Raw genomic sequence first — 25,312 nt, forward strand, 5'->3', positions numbered from 1 at the left:
CAATTGATCATATACCTGAGGGTCAGTCTCACAATATTCCAGTCTCTTCCATTGATCTGAGGGTCTGTCTTTATTCCAATACCATAGTGTTCTAATATCTACTGCTTTATGGTACAGTTTGAAGTTGGAGAAAGTGATGCATTACATCTTCTTTATCCCAAAGATTGTACTAGTTATTTATGGATGTTTATTGTTTCATGTGAATTTTGAAAGGTTTGATCTATATTTTTTAAAAATACCATGGGTATTCTTATAGGGATTGTATTAAATCTTTACAATTGCTTTGAAAAGTATTGTTATTTTAGTAATGTTAATTCTCCCAATCCATGTGCAGGGATATGTTTCCATTTTCTTGCGTCTTCTTTTATTTTTCAAAACAGTGTTTTGTAGTTTCCTTTGCATAGGTCTTTCACCTCTTTAGTTAAGTTGATGCAGAGGTACTTATTTTCTGTAACACAATTCTGAATGGGATTTTTAAAAAATTATTTGTATATAGAAATGCCATGAACTTTTTCATATTAATTTTGTAGCCTGCCATTTTACTATACAAATTTATTATTTCTAGAAGCTTTATGGTAGTCTTCAGAATTTTCTAAATATAATATCATGTCAGATGCAACAGCTTTCTCTGCATCTATTGAAATGATCATATGATTATTTTATAGATATGATGTACTATGTTGTTTGAATTGAATATGCTAAACTATCTGTGCATCTCTGGGATGAATCCTATTTGGTCATGGTGTGATCATTATTATTATTATTATTATTATTATTATTATTATTATTTTGGTTTTTGGACCACACTCACCTCTGGTAGGCTCAGGGAACCATATAGGATGCCAGGTATAAAAATCTGGTTTGGGGGCCGGGCGGTGGCGCTGGAGGTAAGGTGCCTGCCTTACCTGCGCTAGCCTAGGAGACGGACCGCGGTTCGATCCCCCGGCGTCCCATATGGTCCCCCAAGCCAGGAGCGACTTCTGAGCGCATAGCCAGGAGTAACCCCTGAGCGTTACCGGGTGTGGCCCAAAAAACCAAAAAAAAAAAAAAAAAAAAAAATCTGGTTTGGCCACATGCAAATGCCCTTCCCATTGTGCCATCAGTCTAGCCCTGGTAGTTGACTTTTTTTTTGTTAACTTGTTGGGGTCTATTTGCTAGTATTTTATTGAAGATATTTTCATATGTATTTGTTGGATTAACTGAGCCCTACCTTACTTACATGTTCTCCACCCTGGGGTGTGATCTGGTGTTAAATTACTGAATTCCCCCTGACTCAGTATTTGTTCTCTACCCCAGGGTGTGATCTGGTTCTTGCTAATAAAATCTCTGGGTCTCAGGAAAGCTCTTGTATTTTCTGGTCTTCCTCCACTGAGCTACCTGCCTCTTAGGAGCAGAAGGCTTGTGTGAATCCATTGTGACCCCCTTTCACTGTGTGGATTATTTCTTGTATCTGTGGTTGCTTCCAGACTTGCATCTCTTCAGGTCCTAGTTTTGGAGCCTAAGGTTTCCATTACATGTGTTCATCAAGGATATTGGCCTGTAATTTTCTTTTTTTGTGATGTTTCTCTGCTTTTTTAATCTGGTGATGTTAACTTTATGTAAACTATTAGAGAATATTTATATTTCTTCAGTTTTTTGAAGGGACTGAAAATAATTGTCAATAGATCCTCTTTTTTTGTTTGTTTTTGGGCCACACCCAGTGACGCTCAATGGTTACTCCTGGCTATGTGCTCAGAAATCGCTTCTGGCTTGTGGGACCAGATGGGATGCAGGGGATTGATCTCAGGTCCATCCTGGGTTAGCTATGTGCAAGGCAAATGCTGTACCACTGTGCTATTGCTTCAGCCCCAATAGGTCCTCTTTAAAGGTTTCAAAGAATTCACTGGTGAATTCAACTGAGCCTGGGATTTGTTTTTGGAATCTTCTTAATTGCTATTTCAATTTCCTCAGTAATGAGAAGTCTGTTCAGATGTTCCATGTCATCTAGGTTTAAACTTGGGAGGCTATAGGAGTCCAGTGATTTATCCATTTCTTCCAGTTCTCTTATTTTGTAACACAATGATTCTCAAAACAATCTTTCATTACTCTTTGAATTTCTGATCTATTTTGCTACTTTATGTTCTTTAATTGGTGCATTTACTCCATTAACCTTTTGAATTTTTGTAGTATCCATTGTGACATTTCCCCTTTCATTTCTGATTCAGTTTATTACATTTCTTTCTCTCTTTCTTATGAGTCTTGATAATGGCTTATCAATCTTGTTTATTTTTTCAAAGAACATTCTTGATCTCATTGATCTTTTGGATCATTTTTTTGTGTCCAAAAATTTATGTTTTAAGTTTTATTATTTCTTTCTGTCTGGCTATATTTTTCATTCATTTTGTTGGTCATTATTCAATTTTTTGAAAGTGTACATTAAGTTTTTTATGTGGCACTTTATTTCTTCCCAATGAATGCTTGCAAAGCTTTCATGTTCTTCTTCTTCTTCTTCTTCTTCTTCTTCTTCTTCTTCTTCTTCTTCTTCTTCTTCTTCTTCTTCTTCTTCTTCTTCTTCTTCTTCTTCTTCTTCTTCTTCTTCTTTTTTTTTTTTTTGGCTTTTGGGTCATACCCGGCGATGCTCAGGGGTTACTCCTGGCTGTCTGCTCAGAAATAGCTCCTGGCAGGCACGGGGGACCATATGGGACACCGGGATTTGAACCAACCACCTTTGGTCCTGGATCAGCTGCTTGCAAGGCAAACACCGCTGTGCTATCTCTCCAGGCCCTCACTTCTATTTTCAGTGCATCATGGTCTGAGAATATATTTGATGCAATTACTATCCTCTTGATTTTATGGAGTATTTTATGGTTTTGTGGCCTAGCATGTGGTCTATTTTGAAGAATGTACCATGTGCATTGGAAAATATGCATTCAGATTTCTCATTGAGTGCATATATATAATATATATATGGTTTGATTTCTTCTTAATGTACATATCCCTTGATTATGAAGAATTACTCTGTCTCTTATAACCTTTTAAAACCAAGTCTCCATAGTCAGATATTAGTATAGTCATCCCAGCCTTTTTATTAAGTTGTATTTTTACAGTATTGTCTTTCAATCTTTGAGTCTGTGTTTATTTTGACTATCATATATGTTTCTTTTAGACAGCAAAATGTTGAAGTCAATTTTCTGATCCATTTTGCCATTCTATTTCTTTTAATTGGTGCATTTAGTCCATTGACATTGAGAGAGATGATTGTTATGAAATTTTGTTCCATCTTTTTATAAAAATTGGTATATTTTTGGGATTTGTCTTGTTTTACACTATCTCCTTCAGTTCTTTTAACCTTGTTTTTAAGTCTGTAAGTTTCTTGAGCTATTGTTTAACACAAAAACTGTGTATCCTTACTTGAAACCTGAATTAGAGCTTAGCTTGGTGAAATAGTCTTGGTTAGGAGTTCATTTAATTGAGTTTGTTCACTATATCCCACCACTGAATTTTGGCCTGATGGATTGCTGGTAATAAATCTGCTTTAAATCTTATGGAGGCTCCTTTGTATATATTTTTCTTTTTAATTTTTCTGCTTTAAATGTTCTATCTCTATTTTTCATCATTGTGATGAGGATGTGCTTTGGGGTGTTTTTATTTGGGTCTCTTTTAGCTGGCATTTTTAGCATTTAGGACATGGTTTCATGCACTCGTCAGCTCTGAGGACTTCTTAGCAATGTTGCCTTTGACTGTTGCTTCTTCATAGTCTCTCTGGGATCCCAATAATTTTCCCTGTCTCTCTGAGACCCAATGCTTCTTATATTATTTCTGTCAAATATATCCCCAAGTTCTATTGTCTGTTTATTTTGAGGGATTTCCCCCATCTTCTGTTTATTTATTTTATGTCTTTTTCCTATTTATTTATTTATTTATTTATTTATTTTTGCTTTTGGGCCACACCCGGTGACGCTCAGGGTTTACTCCTGACTCTGCACTCATTTAATGATTGGAAACATGTCTGTCAGCATATAAGACTGTTAGAGTGTGTCTTGTGTGTGTGTAAAAGCAGTATGTGTGTGTTGTGTGTGAGACAGTGTGTGTGTGTGTGTGCTGGAGTCTATGTGTGTGAGTGACTTACTAGCATGTTCTTGTGTAAGAGAAAAAGTAAGAGAGGCAGTGATGGTGTTTGTGTATGAGGCAATGTTGTAATGTTGAAGTCTGTATGTGAGAGCATGCTGGAAATTGTGTTTATGTATGTATGTGTCTGGGTCAAGTGTGGTGCATGGATCGGTTATAATTGTACTGTTTGGTGAGACAAAACTTTTCTTCTGAAAGGATTTGTGTGGTCCCACCACTGAGAGGTCCCCACACTTACAGGAGCATAGCTTCTCTGTGCAGAGACTTTTCTAAGCCATAGCCTGAAGAGCATCAGAGTCCCCAACTTTATCCTGGCAGTCTGACCCAGTTTATAGGAGTTTCTAGACTACCTGGTAGTTGTAATCAACTGATTAGCTAGTGAGGTCGGTCTTTGGCTCCAGTGCCTATAAGGTTTTCTACATGGGCCTATCTCCTGGGGTGTGGACTGGGCCTGCTCTTTAGTGAACCCAGTGTATATGGTTTACAACCAAAACAGACATAACATTGACAGCACACACTCTTCACAAACCTTCCTGTATTCTGCCTCATTTTCTGAGCTTCTTTGGGAGACCAATGACAGCAGGATGAGAAGGCTCTCCCTTTAGGGAGGCTCAGGGGTAGAATGGAGACAATGGAGCTCATCTGCCTGCTGCTGAGGGAAGACACTCTAAGGGTAGGCAAATGCTCCATCCTGGTGACTGAGACTGAGGCTTATACTCTTCACCGCCCACAGCCTCTCATTAATCTCACACTTGAGATTTTTTACATCTACAAAATGGAACCTGAGAATGAATATGGAAGATTGCTAGTCAATACATGCTTATTAGTATTCATTATTCAAAGATTGTTCCTGCCTGGTTTCAATAATGCAGCATGCCAAGGGATCATTTCCTGTGTGCGTCCACATAGCAGTACTGGGGAACACAGACTACAAAGAGCAATGGGAGAAAACAGGAAGGGAGAAAACAAACCCTACCATAAGAGGAGCAGGTCAAGGATGGAGTCTCAGTTTAACATCTTACAGGTCAAGTAAGGGTAGCTGGATGTTTAGGTAAGGAAAAGAGAGAGGAGAACAGAGAGAGAAACAAAAAGACAGAAAGAGACAGAGACAAAGAAACTGAGAAGAGACACAATGGGAGGCAGAGAACATGAGAAACAAGGAGACTGGTAGACAGAAAAGCACAGGTACCAGGAAAGTCCCACTTGGTGGTACCATACAGATCACTGGACTCTGGTTGTGGTGTGGGTGGAGCAAGGAAGGGTTCTGGTCTCTGCTGCCCTTTGCTTTGCTGTGTCTGAGGACATGACTGGCATTGTGAAGCATATCACAAACTTAAGAGCTTGGCCAGAGCTCCATAATAATGGCAATTTCTAATTCTGCCCCCCCCCCACTTTGTTTCTGTAGCTCTGTTGATGTCAACAGCAAGGAAACAAACGATGCTGGCAATGTGCTGGGTGTTCTTGCAAGTTGCACTCCGTTGGCTGCTCTAGCTCACTCCATATTGCTTCTAGTACAGCAAAGCCCATGGGAGTAAGAATGGAAAAGTACCTGTAAATTTTGAGGTTGCTTCCAAAAGGCACATTATTGGTTTGTTGTGTAACACCCTCTGGTGACATTGAGGCCTTATTAATAACTAAACAGTGTGTCTTAACTGTAATTCTATTTCTTGAGCCAGGATTGTGCTCCCCGCTGTCCTGTTTAAGCATGAAGGGCGGGTATGAATGGCTTGAGCTCCTGACTTTGAGGAGTTCCCCATGAGTGCGGTGCGCCTCTGAGTCTCTGTCCCCTCCTTGCAGAGTTGCTGTCTCGGCTGACACCCCCTTGATGCGCACACACGTCTCTCTGACAGCATCGCCCTGGACCCCTGATGCGGCTGCCTGAGCAACCTGGAGAGGGGAAGCCTGAACATGAGGAAAAGGGGGACAGAGGAGCTCCCCAAGGGGGAGAGGAGCCGCCGAGGAGCCAGGCCCCCGACTTCCCCACTTGGCAAGTCTTCTCCCCCCAAACCCCTGGAGAAACGAGCTTTCTCGAGTGTTTGCTCACGACTTGATTGTGTTCAGCCCTCAGGTAGGGGGTGGTGTGGGGCTGGGAGTATCCGAGTAGCAGTGTTGGGGGGAAAGACAACTTCTGAGGTCACCTAGGAGGGACCTGGGGGACACATGTCCCTGATGGGGCCAGAGGCTTCCTAGATGTCTCAGCCAGTCAGGTTTGTACCCATCCTGCTTAAGCGGTGAGAATGCGAAGAGGGGAGGGCTTTGAAAGTTGATAGAAATGTGGGCGAATGTGTTAGATAATACAGCCATGACACTCCTTTGTAGAGTGTGTGGACTGATTTTGTGCGACTGCATGGAGGTGGGAACTTGGCCTAGGAAACTTCTATTAACCCTCACAATAACCTCTGAAGGGTGTGGTTAACCCTATCTTAACAGGAAATAAGTAAGGGAAACCTTAACCAATTTGCTCCAGCTTGCAAGGAAAAGGTTTGCTCAGTATGTCTCTCTGAACCCCGAACTTACATTCCTAGTCACTGGGCTCACTGGCCTCTCTGACCCACTATGGAGAAGAGATTAATTCAAGGGTATTTCCAAACCATAGACTTCCCAGGGTTGGATCCTGCTCTCTTTTTTTCTTGGGGATGGTCATGTTTGTTAAAACTCAAGAGGAATTTCAACTCTGGGGAGTTTTTAGTAGAAGGAAATGCTGATGGAAGAGATGGTCTGTGAAAGTCCTAGGATGGTATATTCTGAAACAGTCACTTAACTTGGTTGAAATGGGCTCCCAGATCTCTCTGTCTTGGCTGCAAGAGGTGGATGAAAGTTATGAGTTAGAATTAATGAAAAGAAAAGGAGGTGGAAATATTACTGAAGACTAAGGAAGGCTCCTGATTTATAGCAATTTCTCCCAGGAGCTGGGGAAGTCACTGCAGGATCCAGCGCTGGATGCTATAAGACTCTTCCAGAATCTTCTGCAAAAGAAATTATTTGGTAAACAAAAGAGGGGAACTGATAAGAACCTTATTAAGGGCTGATCTTCAGATGTCTCATCAGCTCTGGGGAGAGGTCAGAAAGAGGAAACTGTGAAGTTGGTAATCAGGTCTATTGAGGGGCAGCCTCAGGGCCAGGCACTGCTGAGAAAGTAGGGCCAGGCCTGAGGATTACCCACCAGGAAGCATGGTTCAGTCCAAGGATGAATTTTCTTTTTGACCTTTCCATAGACTCTGGGTACCTATCCAAAGGGGGTACACATAGAAGAAAATAGGTAAAGACTGAAGCAGAGAGATATTCTGCATATCCTATGGGACTATGACAAATGACAAATGTGGTTGCTATCATATTTAGGACAGTTTTCTCCTTCAGGGGCATGCAAACAAGTTCTGGACACCCTCTTTGCTCAATATCCTCCCACATTATTAAGTATTTCACCATTTGTTTCATTGATTTAGAATTTGTTGCTGTAGATATAGAATTTGGGACCAAAGCTTCCTTGAATAAATTTAGCAGGTGGGCTTCAGTTGTCTAAATGTGTCAAGAGCCCAAGACACTCCCAAACTATCAGTGTCTCCTTAGGGTGTGAGCATGACCTCCTGTTAGACCACAGAGTTTAGGTCCACTGACATTCTTGACTTATTACTGCCACTTCACATCACATGCTGACACAGACACCCATCACACTTTCTTTTGTGTCATACACAACCAGTTCACAAAGATTTTCTTGTAGAGAGAATTGAAAGAAGAAAGACAAGATCAGCCTTTCATTGTCAGACCCAAGTGAGTGCCTTTCATGGTGTTGGTGGTTGGAGGGAGAGGGAATAAAAACCCCTCTGGTGTGTGCTCTAACTTCTTTCCAACCAAAAGACCTAAGAAGAGCATTTTCTTGTCCTTGCATTCATTGTCTGAGAGCCTCTTTTATATAAAGCGTAGCCTGAGTGTGAGATCAACCCAGAACCTCCTTCATTCTGAGGCACTAAGGTCTTTTTCATCTTGAGGCACTCTCAGTGGTCATTTCCTAGCAGGGTAGGAAAAATGATAAAATAGGGAGGGGTCACCTTCTGTTTTTATCTATTAGCTCCAGATTGCTTTGACCAAAATTGGTCATCTCCAATGGGTAGCTCACCAAATATGGTGCCAATTTGGTTGCAAGTTGGCAGAAGTTCAGAAGAGTTCTTTAAGGTGAAAAAGGAAATGTGTTAATAACATTTCAGACAGGCCTGGGGCAAAGCTTCCTAAAATCTGAGGCCTCATGTGTTGCTTGAAGGAAAGCATCAAGAAAACCTATGGCAGAGTCTTTCCTGTGCTCAGCTCTCTGCTTATATCACATGTTCTTTTTTGTCCTCAGCTCTCTACTACTGCCAAGTGCCTGATCAAAAGTCAGTGAACCTCAGTTTCAGCTCTTTCCTACACTCTTATTTGTTTCTTTGTTTTCTTGGGGGGATGCCTCTGAAAAAGTGACCAGGGCTACATCCAGAGATGCTTAGGGGACAATATGGTACTGGGGATAGAATTCAAAGCCCTTTAAATTCCAGGAACATACTCCTGTCTCTAAATTATTTCCCCAGCTCATTGTTCACTCCTGATCAAGGCTAGAGGGCATAAATATGTCTGCAATAGAGAAATAAGGGCACTTCCTCATTCTTAAAATGTTAGTTGTGTAGTCCCTTCTTGAAGTTGGCTAGCTATTCACAAAGGGCTATGAAGATGCTTTGTTTTAATGCTCTAAGTTGGGACCTTTAATAGGAGGTGGTCATCACAAGAACCAAGGTTTTGTTTGGTACATCAAATAAAGCCAACTTGAAGCCCCAAAGTGGAGTGTAAAGAAAAAGACAGCATACAAAATGATGTCTGGAGAGGAAAGATACACTTATTCTCTCCAGACTTTCTCTAGTGCAGTGCTTTTCAATTATTTTCTGTCCTGCCCCCCTAGGAAGAAGAAAACATTTTTTGTGCCCCCTGTGTGACTGTAAATAGTATCTTTATTAAAAACACTTTAACCTGCAAAACAAAAATATATAAAATAATTTGAGCTGGTTTTTTAATCAGAGGTGATGTCTGGATGAATGGCTACAATAAGCACGTTTTGCAAATGCATAGCTTTTCGAAGCGGGGTTTGAAGCAGGACACAGCAACTCTCAGCTCCGGAGACATACAGAGACATAAACACAGGGCTTAGCTTGTTATGACAGTGTTTGCCAAGGTCAAACGCACCCCCCCCCCCTTTACGGACACTCGAACTCCCCTGGGGGGCACGCCCCACTATTTGAGAAGCACTGCTCTAGTGCAAGTCATCTTAGAGATTTACATAGCTTTCCAGATAGTTTCTTCCTGTGTCTTTGCTGATACATGGCCTGGCCTTTTCTCAGTGCAACTGAAGCAATTGATATATAGGATAGGTCTCCTTATCATCCACTTCTTTTCCTGAACAATCTTGGGTGGACACTAACCAATGAAGACTCAGCTGGCCTCTCAGTCTTCACTAATACACTGGAACCTATATTGGGAGTAGACAAATGTTTTCCCCTTTATTCAACTATGGGTCTAGATTCTTTGGATGGGTTCTGGAGATGATTCATGGATGAATAAAGGCCTATGCAGCCAGATAGAAAAGAAATTGGAGAGTTGCTCAGGTGCCTTTGACCTCAACAGCCAAGTAAACAACCCTACTACCACAAGACTGCTCAGCCTAACTCCAAGGATACTTTTCTAATATGAGAAGAAATGGATGTGCACTATTGATATATGAGTTAAAAATAGTCCATGTTCCAAACAAAGTGTTTTTTAGTATTTTGAAATGAAAATATGTAGACAAAGCAAGGACTTAGAATGTATGACTCATTAAATTGCTGATTCTGAAAGCAATGAAAATTCAAAGGGAATTTTTTCTCCTTGTCTCTCCCTCCCACCCCTGCTTGGAATAGCTGATGAAAAGAGTCTCCATATAAACAGGACCATAAACTCCTCCATGATTTGAAGTCTTGCTCCATGGAGAGGGGCAAGGAATCCACCTCTCACTCCTGGTTCCTAAGCTGGTCTCTCTAATTAGGCTGGAGAGTTCCCTGCCATTCGATCCTCCAAGCTTCTCCTCATGTCTTTCAGTCCTGTCCCTGCATGTTTCTAAGGAGTTTTCAAATTTCACCATGGTTCTCCCACTCTCAGCACTTGTCTTTGCTGGACCTTAGTGGCCCTAACAGCTGTTCCTAACTAAGCAGTACTCCATGGCTACTCTCTGAAGCATGTGTGCTGTATGGGGGTGGGGATGGTGGCTAGCAACTCCTAATGATCAGTGGGTGGACTTGGCTTGAAGGACTGTGTCTTGGCAACAGCCTGTATCTTTGCTCACAATTCTGAAATGTCTTTTTGTTTATTTTTTGGGCCATACCTGGGGAGTGCTCAGGGGTTACTCCTGTCTTCGAGCTTCAAAATTACTCCTGGAAGGCTCAAAGGACCATATGGGATGCCAGGTATTAAACCTGGGTCAGTCGCATGGAAGGCCTAACAACTATGCTATCACTCAAGTCCCTAAAATAAACCTTAAGGTGAATATCAAGACTCAAAATAAAATAGCAAAGAATACCAGATCTTGTGTGTGTGTGTGTGTGTGTGTGTGTGTGTGTGTGTGTGTATAAGAATGAAGAGGCAAGATTATCCCAAATCACTGAGAAGTTCAAGGTGATACAGTTGAAAAGTTATTGGGCACCATCATAGCATGTTTTATTAGCAGTTGTATAAATATCTTATTCCAGTCTTCATCATCTGATCTTGCTTCCCTTTTATTACTGTAGTTCTTGAGTGCATGGTGACTTGTTTCTCCTGTGTTGTACTTGAGTCCCTGAGTTCAAATGAGGAAGCCAACAATACAAGCAGACAACCACATAACAATGTTCACTTCACTTGCATCAATTTCAACTGCAGTGAAATCACTTTCCTCAAATATCATGGCCAAGGTCTCAGTTGGAATTTGATAGTCCTCTGAGCATCTACTGTCCTGCTCACAATATAGTACTCCTCTTTCTGATAGCCCCATCTTCTGAATTTTGGAGCCTGGAACACTCAGAGGAGGAAAACCCTATATGGGCATGGAACATGGACCAGCAACCCCAGGACACAATAGGGACAGAAGACTCAGGACCTTAACTCAACACATCCTCTGCAGGGCTTTGTACTTCTTGTAATGACTAGTGCTCATTCTATTGCCCACTTGGCATGTTTCAATTCTGAACCCTCTCTGGTAAACAGAGTCACTTCCACATTAACAAATGGGAAGGGACTTCCTCAGCTCCCCATCCACTTCTGCTTTCTTGCCTGTATGTTTCCCTGACCCTTTGAGTGGAGAAGGGGCCCTTTTATCAGCTCCAGAACTCTTGCCCCCCGAGCTCAGACTCCTGTCCCTGTTATCCTCCTGGCAAGTCATTCCCTATCTTTTAAGTCCCTGGCCCTACCTCCTTCTCCAAGTATACACCATTGGTCTGACACCAATCTTTTGTCAGGTTTCCTTCAAACTTCTAAAAATAACAGCAATTCCTTGCTTTACTTCTTCACTTTTTATTTGCTTCTTCCTCCTTGTCTTCGATGACCTGGCCTCTGTCTGTTCTGTGTACTGACCCTATATTCTGCCCAGTTTATCCGTCTCATTGGAATTTCTCTTCATATGCAAGAAATTCATTGTTATTCTTTCACTCACCTGTAGATGGCCTGACCCTATTATTTGGAAATCTTCCTTTCATCTAGGATCTAGCTCTACTTTCTTTGGGATTCTTTTAATGCAGCAAATTACTAGTCGATGATCCTTAGAGCATGCTGTAAATAAATATTCCTCTAAAAGTGCTTCATGGTCAGTAAACTTAGATGACATGTCAGATTCTATTTTGGAGAATAGCAAAACATCTTGCAATCTTAGAGATGTTTTATAGCTAAGCAAATAGTATCTTTGTTTAATTCAGATTTTCTAAATAAAATTTGAGCATTCAATCGTTGATTGAATGTGTGTGTATGTAAAAGCTAGAAAACACTTGTTTTATTTTTCTTTCCCCAGGATACACCCCAATGGATATGATAAGTAACTGTCATGCTTGGGGTCCAGTCAAGCACTGGTAACTGGTGCACCACATTCTGTGCTGGGGAATAAAACCATGTTTAATTACTTTCTTCCAGCCATTTACAAGCTCTTGGGAAAGATAGATTAGTTAGCACTCACTAAGGAGTTTATGTTCCAGGATAAATTTATTCATGGAGCATGCTGAGAAGCATGTCAAGGGATACACACACACACACACACACACACACACACACACACACTGTATAGAGATAGCACTATAGGTTATGTTATCCCTTTATAACATAAGAATATGCTGTGAGAGGCTAGGGCGAGCCTTGCATAAATGACATCCTGAATTTGATCCCCAGAACCCCAGGAACTTTGTAAACTTGAGTACTGCTGGTAGCTTCCAGAAGCAACAAGGAACCTTACTTCTCTGGAAGGGCTTTGAGCCTCAGATTGCCCTTGGTCAATCCTTCTGATCTATGTGCAAGGGTCCAGCATGTCCAGACTGTCTAGTATTACAGGGTCTTCATGCAGGCATCTCATGATACGGAGTTTCAGTTTAGCAAAGAAACAAAACCATCATGGTGCACTATGGTAGTTTTGAAGTCCAAATCTAGCTTCAAAGGTAGTTTTTGACTTGCAGGGGGCTGCAAAAAAGAAAAAAAAAGCTGATATTCCTCTAGCACATTCTTAGATTTGCATCACATTTTGATTTGAGCATGCTATTTTTCCTTTTTTTTTTTTTTTACATTTTTATTTTATGCTATTTTTAATGAGAAAAGGGGACAGGGAGAGGGGCAACAGTGGGCCCCATGTTTTATAGTTAGCAGGCTCTGGATCAAATAGCTCATCTCAGCTTCTCTCAGCTTGGAGAGGCAATGGTACCCAAGCCTATTTTACCAGGAACCCCCTTATTCAGTCCAGGGTCCACATGTAGCCACATAGGAGCCTCTTCTTCTGGACTTCCTGTCTCTTACTCCAAACCCCAAACAAGGGATCTACTCTGAGACATTTGAGCTCATTGCTCTGGCCCAATGCTCAGGAGCTAAGCTATGCTGTGTGATGTGCAGTGTCTCAGCCATAGACTCTCATGCCTGGGTGCTACGCAGCTCTGAGCTGTGCTGACTGCAAGAGCAGCTCGACAGATGATGATGCCTCTTGGGGCTGTTTCTTCTCCCAGTGTAGCATGTGGGTTCTAAGATGGATATCTAGTCACGAGCCTTCCCAGCACCAGCTGGATTCTGGTTGGCCTTTTTGTAAGAAATACTCTCCCCTAGTAAACATGCTGGCATATTTTAGTGATTAAAGTAGCTCAAACCTGGATTCAGGGTGTGGAGATACAGACAGCAATGCTGCAGCGGGAGGAAGTGCTGCAAATTAAGAGCTCATGTTGGAAAATGACCGACCAGCTTTCTTTCATGAGAGCCCTTCTGCCTTCCTGTGCCCTGCAATGCACCTTGCAGCATCCTCTGATTTCCCACTGTGGGCAGAGGACAGGATGGAGAGAACAGTGGAGATGAGGGCAGAACCACTGATGTGAGAACCCTAAGGACTATATGGAATATTATTAAGTCAGAGGAGTGTTTCCTTAAGTCATTCTAAGCCTGAGTGGGCCTGTCTTCAGGAAGAAGAAGATAGAGAGGAAAAACCCACTTTTGGTACCTATAGGAGCTTTATCAGGAACATTTTTTTTGTCAACCCGGCAGCACTCAGGGGTTACTCCTGGCTCTATGCTCAGAAATCGCTCCTGGCAGGCTCAGGGGGACCATATGGGATGCCGGGATTCAAACCACTGTCCTTCTGCATGCAAGGCGAATGCCCTACCTACATAATGACAAAGCTTCTGGGACAGAGGTTGCTGCTTCAAGTCATGCAAGTGGCCCACTGTAGGGGGCGCTCCAGGGCCCTATCCACACAGGTCTTGCAAGGTGTTTAACTCCGGGTCCATACCATTTCCTTAGTGGAACCCAGGAGTTCTGGTGACTTCATTGGTGATTTTCCTCCAATAGGGCCACTGATTGAGCACAGGGTTCAAGGATACGATGCTGCTCTAGTCCTGCAGTGCTGGGGATACTTAGGCCACCCCCACAGTTCTGGGTGATGGATGCTTAGGGCTTCCAGTGCTGCACCTGACAGTGCTGGAGTCTCTGTGGTGCTGGAATTCCGGGTGGGACAATTGTTCCCCTATCACTGTACTGTCTTCCAGCCCTAGATAGATAGGTCTGCAGGAGTGCTGGCTGCTGTGAGCCTTAGGTCCGCCTCTTTCCCTGTTCTGGTCAGGTTCACTAACTGTGATAGGCAAGTTTTGGGCCTGTTCTGAGTCAGGCCATGCTGCAGCTGTGCCTTCTGGCTTCATGCCCACCTGCCAGTGCTCTGCCAGCTCCTCCTGGGACTGGGACCTCATCTTTGCTCACTGTTGCAGCAACCAAGTCCCCAGCCTCCTGGAAGGGGGTGCTGGAACAACTTTAGGAACTATACCCTTGTTTGTATTTTGCCAGAACAGTGAGAATTTTAAATATAGACTTTACTAAAGGCTTGAGAATAATAGAAATCTTAATGTTGAAAAAAAATGAGTATACGAAGAAATATTAGAGTATTGGAATCAGAAGAAAAATACAGTTAAGGTCCCCCCTCCCCGAGGTCTGGAAAAGTCTATGAATTGTGTGTGTGTGTTTAATGTATGACATAGGATGGTTGACTTAACCACAAAGGAAATATTATCAACATATGAGACAAATAGATGCTTCTTTGTTGGTCTTTCAAAAGGTCAGATCTAGCGGCAATTTAAAGTACTTAGTCTTGTGTGTAAACAGCACCATGGAATTACTGCAACAATTATAATTGAACCCAAATTGACTGCAAATGCTGGAGCAGTTACCAGTGCAAATTCCAAAGGGTCTTTGACATGCATTCTTAATCGAAGAAAATGCCAATTTTCATTGAGAAGCAAATGAACTTGATGTCAAATTCTCTGCTACCCAAGTTCACAGGCCCCATTCCCCAAACCCCAGTGATTTATTCAATCATATATGTATATATGTATACAAATGGACTCACATAGATTTGTTTTATACTTGGGGTAAAAACCCAATACATTTTTGCTTTGTTGTTCAAATGACTGTAACACTGAGCTCTGGAGTCTCTTATCTTTGGGGTACTACTTCTCTTTTTTCTGGAACAAGGTGTTTCAGGCTCATCTTGTGAACTTCCTGTTCCAGACTCTTGTACTGCTTTCTCTTATTAGAGAATGGAATCAACATCTGAGCCCTAAACATGCCGATTGTCTGTGAGGCAAGGAAATATGAATAACCTATGAATAATCATAGATTTACATTTTCTCATGTAAATAGTTGTGCCTACGTAAAGTTGAACTGAGTGTATTTAAAAGCCTTTGCCTTGAATATATCACCACAATGATTATTCTAGATATCTTCCTTACCTGTCTATCTCTCTTACCTTTCTATAAATTCCTATTGTAAACAATGATAGTTTGCTCCTTCCTCCTGCCACCCATTTTCTTCATAATTTCATTGCTGTGTGCATTGGGGGCAAATAGATTCATAAACTAAAATTCTCCCATGTAGCCCCTTCACCGTTGTTTAGAGACTCGACAAACTTTCAGTGTTACTTAGGTCTGCTCTTCCCCACCCAACCTCCTGCAGGGAGATTGTTTCAGACACTGGAATATAAGTTGATAACTAGATCGATCATATTCCCACTGAGATTCTCCTGTGAGATTCCTCTGTGATTTTTTTTTTAAATTTGCAAACTTTAAGATTTGTGCTTTGTACTGATGCTTGATAGATTCTGACAAATGAATATTTTAAAGTAAACATAATTACTGTATATACCTTTGGTACCCAAAAAAATACACTATGTTTTATTTATTCAGTTTTCTTACTTGATGCCCAAACTCTTGGCAACTGTGGGCTTTTATGTCTCTGGTTATGACTTTCAAAATGGACTGTGGTTGAAGTCATATTTGTTCCTTTTGTTGTCATCTAGGCCTTTTAGTGACTTGAATTGTCAATTCTTTTTATTTCTAAGTAATATTCTGTATTCTAGATGCCCCATAGTTTATAAACTCTCCTACTATCATCTATCAAGAGCTACCTTGGATGCCTTCATTTACTGGTTATAGTAAATAAAGTTTCTAGAAATCTATCTCTCTATACCTATTGTATATATATATTTATAAGTAAATTATATAATATAAATTTTCATGCATATCTTCTTGTAGATGTAATTTTTTGAATTACACCTAGCAACATGCTTGCTGGATAGTGAGACAAGGCTCAGTTTAGCTTTGAAAGAAACTTTTAAACTGCCCCACAAGGCAGCTGGATTGTTTTCAACATTCTCACCAGCAAAGCCAAAAGTTCTTATTGTTTTACATTTCCATTAACACTCAGTATTATAATGCTTACTTTTTGGATTTTATCTCTTCTAGTAGGTTTCTCATTCTGTTTTTACATGCCTCTCTGTTTTCCTTGATACGTTCAAATGTTCCTTATTTGTTACCTTCTTGCAGAGATAAACATTTCTTTGTATGTTTTGGCTATTAGTGTTTTAGCAAAGGAAATACTTAAAATTTTTTTACTCTATGTATTGTTCATTCATTTTCTTAATGGTCTCTTTTTTCCTCCCTTTCTGGATAATACTTTTGATGTGTAGTCATAAGATCCCCAACTCTTTGGGGAGTTTGGCCATTCTAAACTCCTGACAAGTTTAACTTGGCTCCAGCCAATAGTGTTAAGGACAGGTGATATTGTGATCCCACTGGTTATGCCCGGTGGTGCTTGGGAAACCATACCACATTGGGGTTAGAACTCACGCTCTTTCATTGTGGTAACCAAATGTTCTGTATCTTGAATTAACTTGGGATAACCTGAGTTATCTCCCCAGTTATGCTTTTGGCATATTATGTAAAATTTTATTACCAAGCACCTGATTGCTTTTTCTCCTATATTTTCTTCTGTATTAACCTTAAAAATTTAATTACTGACATATGATAGTATATTAGTTCAGGTATATAAACAATGGTTTAATATGTGCATATGTAATAAAATAGTTGCCAAAATAAATCTAGTTGATATCACCCCACTAGAGTTACCCCAAATGCATTTTCTTTTTTTTTTGGCCACACCCGGTGATGCTCAGGGGTCTCTGCCGCAGAAATCACTCCTGGCAGGCAAGGGAGACCATATGGCATGCCGGGATTCGAACCACCATTGGTCCTGGGTCAGCGCTTGCAAGGCAAATGTGCTACCGCTGTGCTATCTCTCCGGCCCCCCAAATGCATTTTCTTATCATGAAGACTTCTAAGCAATACTCTTTCAGCAATTTTCCACTATATAATATGTGTGACCAGGGATGTAGCTCTCTGGTAGAGGACTTGACTTGCATTTGTGAAGCCCTGGGCTTTATCCCTTGCATTACAAAACAAAATGCCATAAAACACATAATAAAATGTTATTAGTTATAGTCACAAAATTGTGCATTAAATTCTCATGATACTTATTTTATGACTGGAAGTTGGTATCTTATGATTTCCTTTACCTATTTTGCCCTTTCTACTACCTTCCAGTCACCAGTTTGTTATAAGTATATGAGAAAAAATTTGGTGGATTTTAATTTATTTGTTATGATTTCTCACATGAATAAGGCCATTTGGTAACTGTTTTTGATCTAGGCCAATTAATCTAAACATGAATGGCAATATTTTATTTTATTATTTTTTTAATATTTTATTTTATTTAAAAAAATTTTTTTAATGATTTTTATTGAGACCAATGTGAATTACAGGCTTTTCACAATTGTATTTCAGGTACATAGTGACAGTGAATTAGGGCATTCTCACCACCATTGTTGACCTTCCTCTACCCTTGTTCCCAACATGCATCCCATAACTCCACCCATAGCCTCTTGGACTGCTAGTATAACAGGTACCTTTTGTGTATAGCTTGTACTTTGGGTCTCTTGATTCTATTGTCATTGTCTTTGTTCTGGGTATTTAGGTTTGATCATTTTTTAATAAATTATAAATTTTGAGGGGCCGGAGAGATAGCATGAAGGTAAGGCGTTTGCCTTGCCTGCAGAAGGTCAGTGGTTCGAATCCCGGCACCCCATATGTTTCCCTGAGCCTGCCAGGAGCAATTTCTGAATGTAGAGTCAGGAGTACTCCTGAGCACTGCCAAGTGTGACCCAAAAACAAAAACAAAAAAATTATAAATATTTAAAAAAATTGACATTTGAAGTCACTACTTTATTATGGAAGGCAATACCATCAATGGATATAAAACTAGTATGTGTCCATTTTGATAAGAAATATGATTTTAGGGGCCCAGAGAGATAGCACAGCAGCGTTTGCCTTGCAAGCAGGCGATCCAGGACCAAAGGTGGTTGGTTCGAATCCTGGTGTCCCATATTGTCCCCCGTGCCTGCCAGAGCTATTTCTGAGCAGACAGCCAGGAGTAACCCCTGAGCACCGCCGGGTGTAGCTCAAAAACCAAAAAAAAAAAAAGAAAAAGAAAAAGAAAAGAAATATGATTTTAAACATCCCATCAACAAAATACCACTTGTCCTCTCTGAAGAATGGTAACATTGAATATTGACTTTACAAACAGGCAGGTACCCTTTGGACCTTAGTGATCACCATAGTAGGTCAATAAATGCCATTGCATTTCCTTCTGGAGATAATGCATTGAGAAGAGGGGGGCAAATCTGTGTGTTCCATACAAAGATACATAACCTGATTCCCCTTATGGGAACCACCTCAAACTAGCCTAAATAAAGGAAGCCCAAACCAGCTAAAGGGCCTTTCTTCTTCCAAAATATTAAGAGTTACCTAAACTTAAAGATTCTAAAGGTATATGAAAAGTTAATACAATATGTGATCCTGGATTCAATCCTATTTAGCTTATTCTTTTGCTACTAGAGTCATAACTGCAAAAATAGAGACATTGGCCAGATCTGTAGATTACATGTTAGTACTGTGTCACCTTAGTGACTAAGTTTTACATTTTGATCTGTGAGAGAATGTTGTTGGATTTTTTAAAAATACACAATGACAATTTTATGGTCAACATTACAACATGGTGGGACTGTGGCTTAAGTAATAGCACCTGTGCTTTGAAGACATGTCCAGGGGTCCTCAAACTTTTTAAACAGGGGGCCAGTTCACTGTCCCTCAGACCATTGGAGGGTTTGACTATAAGTAAAAACAAAACTTATGAACGAATTCTTATGCACACTGCATAAGAATATATATCTTATTTTGCAATGAAGAAACAAAACAGATACAAATACAATATGTGGCCCACGGGCCATAGTTTGAGGACCACTGATAGATTGTCCTGAGTTTTCAGTATCTGCTGAGGGCTGGATTCTTTAGTATCCTAATTGGGGATACATTAGAATTCAAGTCAAGTAAAAGAGAACTTAACTAATTCTCATGAAAGTTATGTCTTCTCCATTGTACTTGGAATACCAAAGAAACCAGCCCTCAGAGGACACCAGGAACTTACTGGCCACGAGGAGTTTATGTAAATATGCAAATTTTTAGTCAAAAGAATAAGTTGCATAAACCCTAATATTTTATTTTTAATGGTTGAATAGCAGTCTGTTTTTATGTATGTGTTGATGATGATATATTATAACTGTACTCTTATATCTATTTATTGATGGACATTTACATTGTTTTTATATCTTGGATTTTGTGACTAATGTGCAGTGAGGATGAGAATACATATATTTTAAAATAAATATGCTTTATATTTTAGATAAATATCCAGAAGCTAAATTGTTGAATCATATGTTCCAAGGTTCTTTTTAAAGATTTGGGACTGGAGCGATAGCACAGAGATAGGGCATTTGCCTTGCATGCTGCCGATCCAGAATGGACCCGGGTTTGATCCCCAGCATTCCATATGGTCCCCCGAGCCTGCCAGGAGCAATTTATGAGCACAGAGCCAGGAGTAACCCTTGAGCGCTGCTGGGTGTGGCCCCCTCAACAAAAATTAATTAATTAGATGCCTTTTGTTGTTGTTTTGTTTTTCTGCCACATTTGGTGATGCTCAGGGGTTACTCCTGGGTATGTGCTCAGAAATCGCTTCTGACTTGGGGGACCATATGGGATGCCAGGGGATCGAACCTTCGTCAGTCCTACTCTAGCGCGGGCAAAGCAGATGCCTTACCCTGTGTGCCACAGCTCTGGCCCCTAATTAGATGCTTTTTGTCATTTTTCATATATAACTAAAAATTTAATAAAATCAGGAATCTATGTAGGCTTCCCATTTTAAAGCTGTAGAAAAATATCAGAAAGACATAGTGATCTCGCACAGATTATACATTTTCTAAGGAGCATATCCAAGATTTAATTCTAAGTATGTATGCTTTCCTGTGAACCTCTGATGACTGTCAGCAAAGTTTCTATTGCTGATCCCTCTAGATGTAGCCAGTTCTGAGACTTGGGTGGCCAAAGTCTATAAATTCCATGAACCTGAAGGATTTATCATCAATACTTAAATTTTTTATTTATTTAAGTGTCCTTCTAAGAGGTTTGAGGATGTTTTGTTTTGAGGGTGTTTTGACATCACATGCACCCACAACTTTAAACTTTTAATTGACCAAATTCTATGTGAAATTGGGGGTCTCTTCAGGAAGAAAGGTGTGAGCCACTTTCATGAACATACTTACTCTTTAATCAGTTAAGAAAATAAACATTTCCTCTGTTAGGTTTATCATTATGACACATTGTCTAGAGCTGGAGTTTATTTCTTGGGAACCCCTAAGATTCTCAGATTGCACCTCATTTTTATGCCACATTTTCTTTCAATACACTGTGTAGTTTTCCTTATCTTATGTCTCTGGATGAATATTTCTCATTTGACTTCCCCTCAAAAAAAAACTCCGTTTATTTATCTTCCAGAGAAGCATTACTCTTTATGTGTATGTTTGTTTACATGATGTTTCTCCTCTCTCTTCATTCCCCCATTCTTATTTTGTTTGGGGGCCACATCAGACAATGACAGAGTTTATTCCTGGCTCTGTGCTCAGGAATCAGTCTTGGAGGGTTTGGGGTGCAATGCTGGAGATTGAGTCTAGGCCAGCCACATGCAAGGCAATTGCCAAGCCCACTGTGCTATTGCTCTAAACCCTCATTTTCCCATTTATAGCTCTGATTTTACTTTGGCTTGTTCTCTTTCTGCTCATGTCTCAGCATATCTGTGTCTTCCTCTCTCTTTTACAGTGATTTCAAGGACATAGTTTCCACAATTGACTTCTGTGTCCTAAGATATCCTCTTCAAAAATAGATCCTTTCCTTGGTCAGGGAAGGACAGTCACTTTCTTCATGTCATAATGCTGAATAAGTTTCACTCTGGGCTGTTGCATCCTTAATGAAGCTTGGCATGTACCATTAATGGATTTCGACTGGTACTTGTTTGACTGATGGATTTATACTGGTACCAGTTTGGCCCTTGTCTATGGAACCTTCTCATTTTCTGGTTGTTGCGTTTTCTGATTCTGTGGTAAAATGTATAGAATTGGTGAAAATAAAGGACTTTGTTCCCAGTTATCCTTTTGTCTATCTAAAATACTATTCATGGGGCTAGGAAATACAGTGGCTGGGGTGCTTGCCTTGCCTGAGGATAAGCTGGGTTCAATCTCCAGCGTTCCATATGGTCCTCCACCTCACTAGGAGTAATTCCTGAGCATAGAACCAGGAGTAAGCCCTGAGCATCACAGGTGTAACCACAGAAAAAAACAAAATAAATATTTTTATTTGTTGTATTGTAAGCATGTTTGCTTGTTTTTTGGTCACACCACAGGGCTTACTGAGTTTATGATAATGCGAACTCAGACTTGGGCCTCGAACCTTCTGTATTAAGTACCTTCTTTATGAAATGTCATCAGTTATACAATTTTATAACTAATTATACATTTTGCAGTATGTTTTTTCTATGGGGGAAACATACATGGTTTCTTTAATCAAAAGACAGTAGTAAATTAAAACAAAGAAGAGCTGAATGAAAGGGGGAAGGAATTGCAATATAATACTGAAAAAGACATTCTCATGCACCTGGTGTTCAGGTCCCCGTAACCTCCATGACCTAATATCAGAGTCAAAGTAAATGGTCTACCAGCTAGACAGCTTTTCAGAGTTTATATAGCTCAACTGATTAAGTATTGATAGATAAAATGTGTCAAGTATATGTAAAAGTGTGTATGTATCAAGTATATGAAAACGTATCAAGTATATGGAAACATAAAACTATAACCCTTTCTCTTTCTCGTACATATTCAGGAGTTCTGCTAAATGTTATTTGTGGGGGTAAATTCTGGGGCTTGGTGAGTGGATTTTTTTTTTTTTGAGGGTTTATGGCTGTCTCCTAAAGCTTGCTTTTAGCTGCCTGCAATTTGCTAGTCTGCATGTTCATGCCGACCCTGGAGTGGATGGGTCAGCAGCAAGGAGTGGCACAGAAGAAACCAGACAAAATCATGGCGAAAAAGTGTATTTCAGCCAGGGGTTGCTGAGCAGCCTATTGGATCTTACTGAGCCAGCTAAGTTTCTTACTCTCTGCTGCTTTTCCTGCCAGAGTTTATCATAAATCACCCAAAGGCCAGGGTTGATATAATTAAGGGTATGTGTGTGTACTCAGAAAAGGTGAAAGGAAAAAGTAAAGTGATTTTACACGTGTATGACAACAGCTACTAGTATGAATAAAAAGTATGATTGCAGTTAACTCAGTTTTCCAAACAGTACCTATGTTACATTAAGAATATCAGTTGGGGACCAGAGAGATAGCATGGAGGTAAGGCATTTGCTTTTCATGCAGAAGGATGGTGGTTCGAATCCCAGCATCCCAGATGGTCCCCGGAGCCTGCCAGGGGCGATTTCTGAGCCTAAAGTCAGGAGTGACCCCTGAGCGCTGTCTGGTGTGACCCAAAAACCCCCCAAAAAATAAAAATAAAAAAAGAATATCAATTGGTTTTTGCCACCATGGGAATAGGAAGTACTTGCAAGCAGTATGAAGAAAACTCATTAATGGCTTGATATTTTTGTGAGTATGTTTGCAGAAGTTGCAAGGTAACATTTGATCTGTGTCAACAGCAACATTGTTGGAGAAAGGCTGATAGTTACCAAGAACAGGCAGAATTCTGCAACAACATTTTGAACAATGTAGATTTATTTCATAGAGAGAATTTAGATCTGTGTTTAGAACAAGGCGTTTACCAACATCATCTAGTGTCAGCATCACTACCTGAATGTACTTTATCTTTGTTATTGAATGTACAATTAATATATCATCTGAAACTCATATTACTAGGAAACTTAAAAACTATATTCATTAGAGAAGATGGTCAGAGTAAACTAAAACTGGGAAGCATAATAAGCAAATTTATGTATCACTCCCCAGAGATATGTAATGCATATCATGTGTGCCCTTATCAGTTGGGAGCTATGGACTAAACCTACAAGCCTATTTATCAGGGAAAGAGAAAGCACAAGAGACAGTATTTTTAATTTCTCTTCTATAGAAAAGAAAAGTCATTTCAGCACACATTTTATTGACCATAAATAGTTAAACTGAAAGAAAGGAGCGGGAGTATAAAGAAACGTATAAGAGCATGAGACCTAATAGACTCTACCATAGACCAAAAAAATCATATAGTTTTGTGACATATTTTAGACTAAACTTAAAATCCATTTAATATAGAAATGTATTTTTTCAGAGTAGTATAATTTTAGCCAACTCTCTGGGCTGTCAAAACATACAATTTAATAATACTTTAAAAAGAAAGAAATTATTACAGAGGCAAGGATGCACCCAGAAGATTCCATATGCCAGCTCTTCTGTTTCTCTTCAGCTGGTATGTTGGGGGCTCTGGGCAGGACAGCTAGCCATAGGCCCCCTGGGCTGACCACTTAGTCCAGGGGACTGAGATCCCCCCACGCCAGGCGGGTCTTCAGGGCCACGCCTGGTAAATCGGGCCCTGGGGGGAGGATGGGGGAGAGAAATTCCTCCCCATGCATCCACAAACTACAGAGGCAAGGCTGCACCCAGAAGATTCCACATGCCAGCTCTTCTGTTTCTCTTCAGAAATTCCTCCCCTATGCATACTGGACCCCATTCAGGAATTTTTTTCTTCCTAGTATCCATTTTCAAAAGCACACGGGCGCATTTGCGCCCATGCGACATTTATATTTTTTAACAACAGCCAAAAATATTCTTAATTCTCGACTGTTTCTAGGGAAAAAAACAGAATTCCCTAGATTTGGAGGATAATATTCAAATAGGTCTGTAAAATCAGTTTATATGTAGACGTGACATCCTATACAGTGGTCCTCTCTGACTGCCACGCCTGACCATAAACAATTCATCTATACAATGTATATTGCCCCTCTGATATATTTCCCCCACACACACCAGAGCCCCTTCTACTCCCTCATCTCCCAATCGGGATTCGTTATCTTCCCCTTAATTAACCCTCTTTAGCCTCAGTTCTTCAATTTGTTAGACACCAAGACCGACCTCCTGCCCCAACAGATTCTGCCCTTTCGCCACCCCTACAAAGCTCATTATTACTCCTTAACTCTCTCATCCCCAACCATCTGTGCTCACATTTACCCTTTTTAACTTCAATACTACACAGTTCTAATCACAGACCAAAGTCGTGCATTAGATTTAACAACCCCCAATTGTTTCAAAAGACATAAAATGGACACATAAGTCTTTTGAATATTTTATGTGTATTTTCTTTAACAGATATAACTCTTTCTAAATATTCTTCTACTGTGATGATTCTACCCACTTTTTATCTTGTCTTCTCTTTGTGAGCTGTTCAATAAGGAATTTTGGTGGAAGAGCCCCTCAGTTTAATGCTTATGATTGAACCATGTCATGGGGGATTGTTGGACTTGTTCTTATGGCCCCCATATACGATGATAACGCCATGTGGCATTGTTCCTTGTTTGCATAGGCACATTAAAATGGGAAAATACTGTACATATAAATAAGTTCTTATCTAATAGATATTGGAACACACAAATCTTGTAGTGCAATGGGTCCTTACACCCTGAACATTGATATAATGACCTGGCACAGGCCTCAGAAGAATGGGCATCCTCCATTCATCCCTGAACCAGGGAAGCTATCTACGAAACAT

At 40.3% G+C, this 25,312-nt stretch overlaps 1 protein-coding gene across 3 annotated transcripts in view; it reads left to right on the forward strand.

The window, feature by feature from the left end:
- Positions 1–25,312, forward strand: part of CALN1 (calneuron 1) — a 524,903-nt gene that overhangs the window by 33,180 nt on the left and 466,411 nt on the right. For 2 of the 3 annotated variants that reach the window (XM_049789559.1, XM_049789555.1), the window contains exon 2: positions 5,905–6,098. In XM_049789559.1, coding sequence (XP_049645516.1) covers positions 5,976–6,098 — 123 coding nt within the window. In that variant the 5' untranslated portion in view covers positions 5,905–5,975. Of the gene's footprint in view, positions 1–5,904; positions 6,099–6,159; positions 6,176–25,312 lie in introns of those variants that run through there. The other variant, XM_049789558.1, reaches the window with a different exon arrangement.

The sequence above is a fragment of the Suncus etruscus genome, chromosome 15, assembly GCF_024139225.1.
Source record: "Suncus etruscus isolate mSunEtr1 chromosome 15, mSunEtr1.pri.cur, whole genome shotgun sequence".
NCBI classification, from domain to species: domain Eukaryota; kingdom Metazoa; phylum Chordata; class Mammalia; order Eulipotyphla; family Soricidae; genus Suncus; species Suncus etruscus.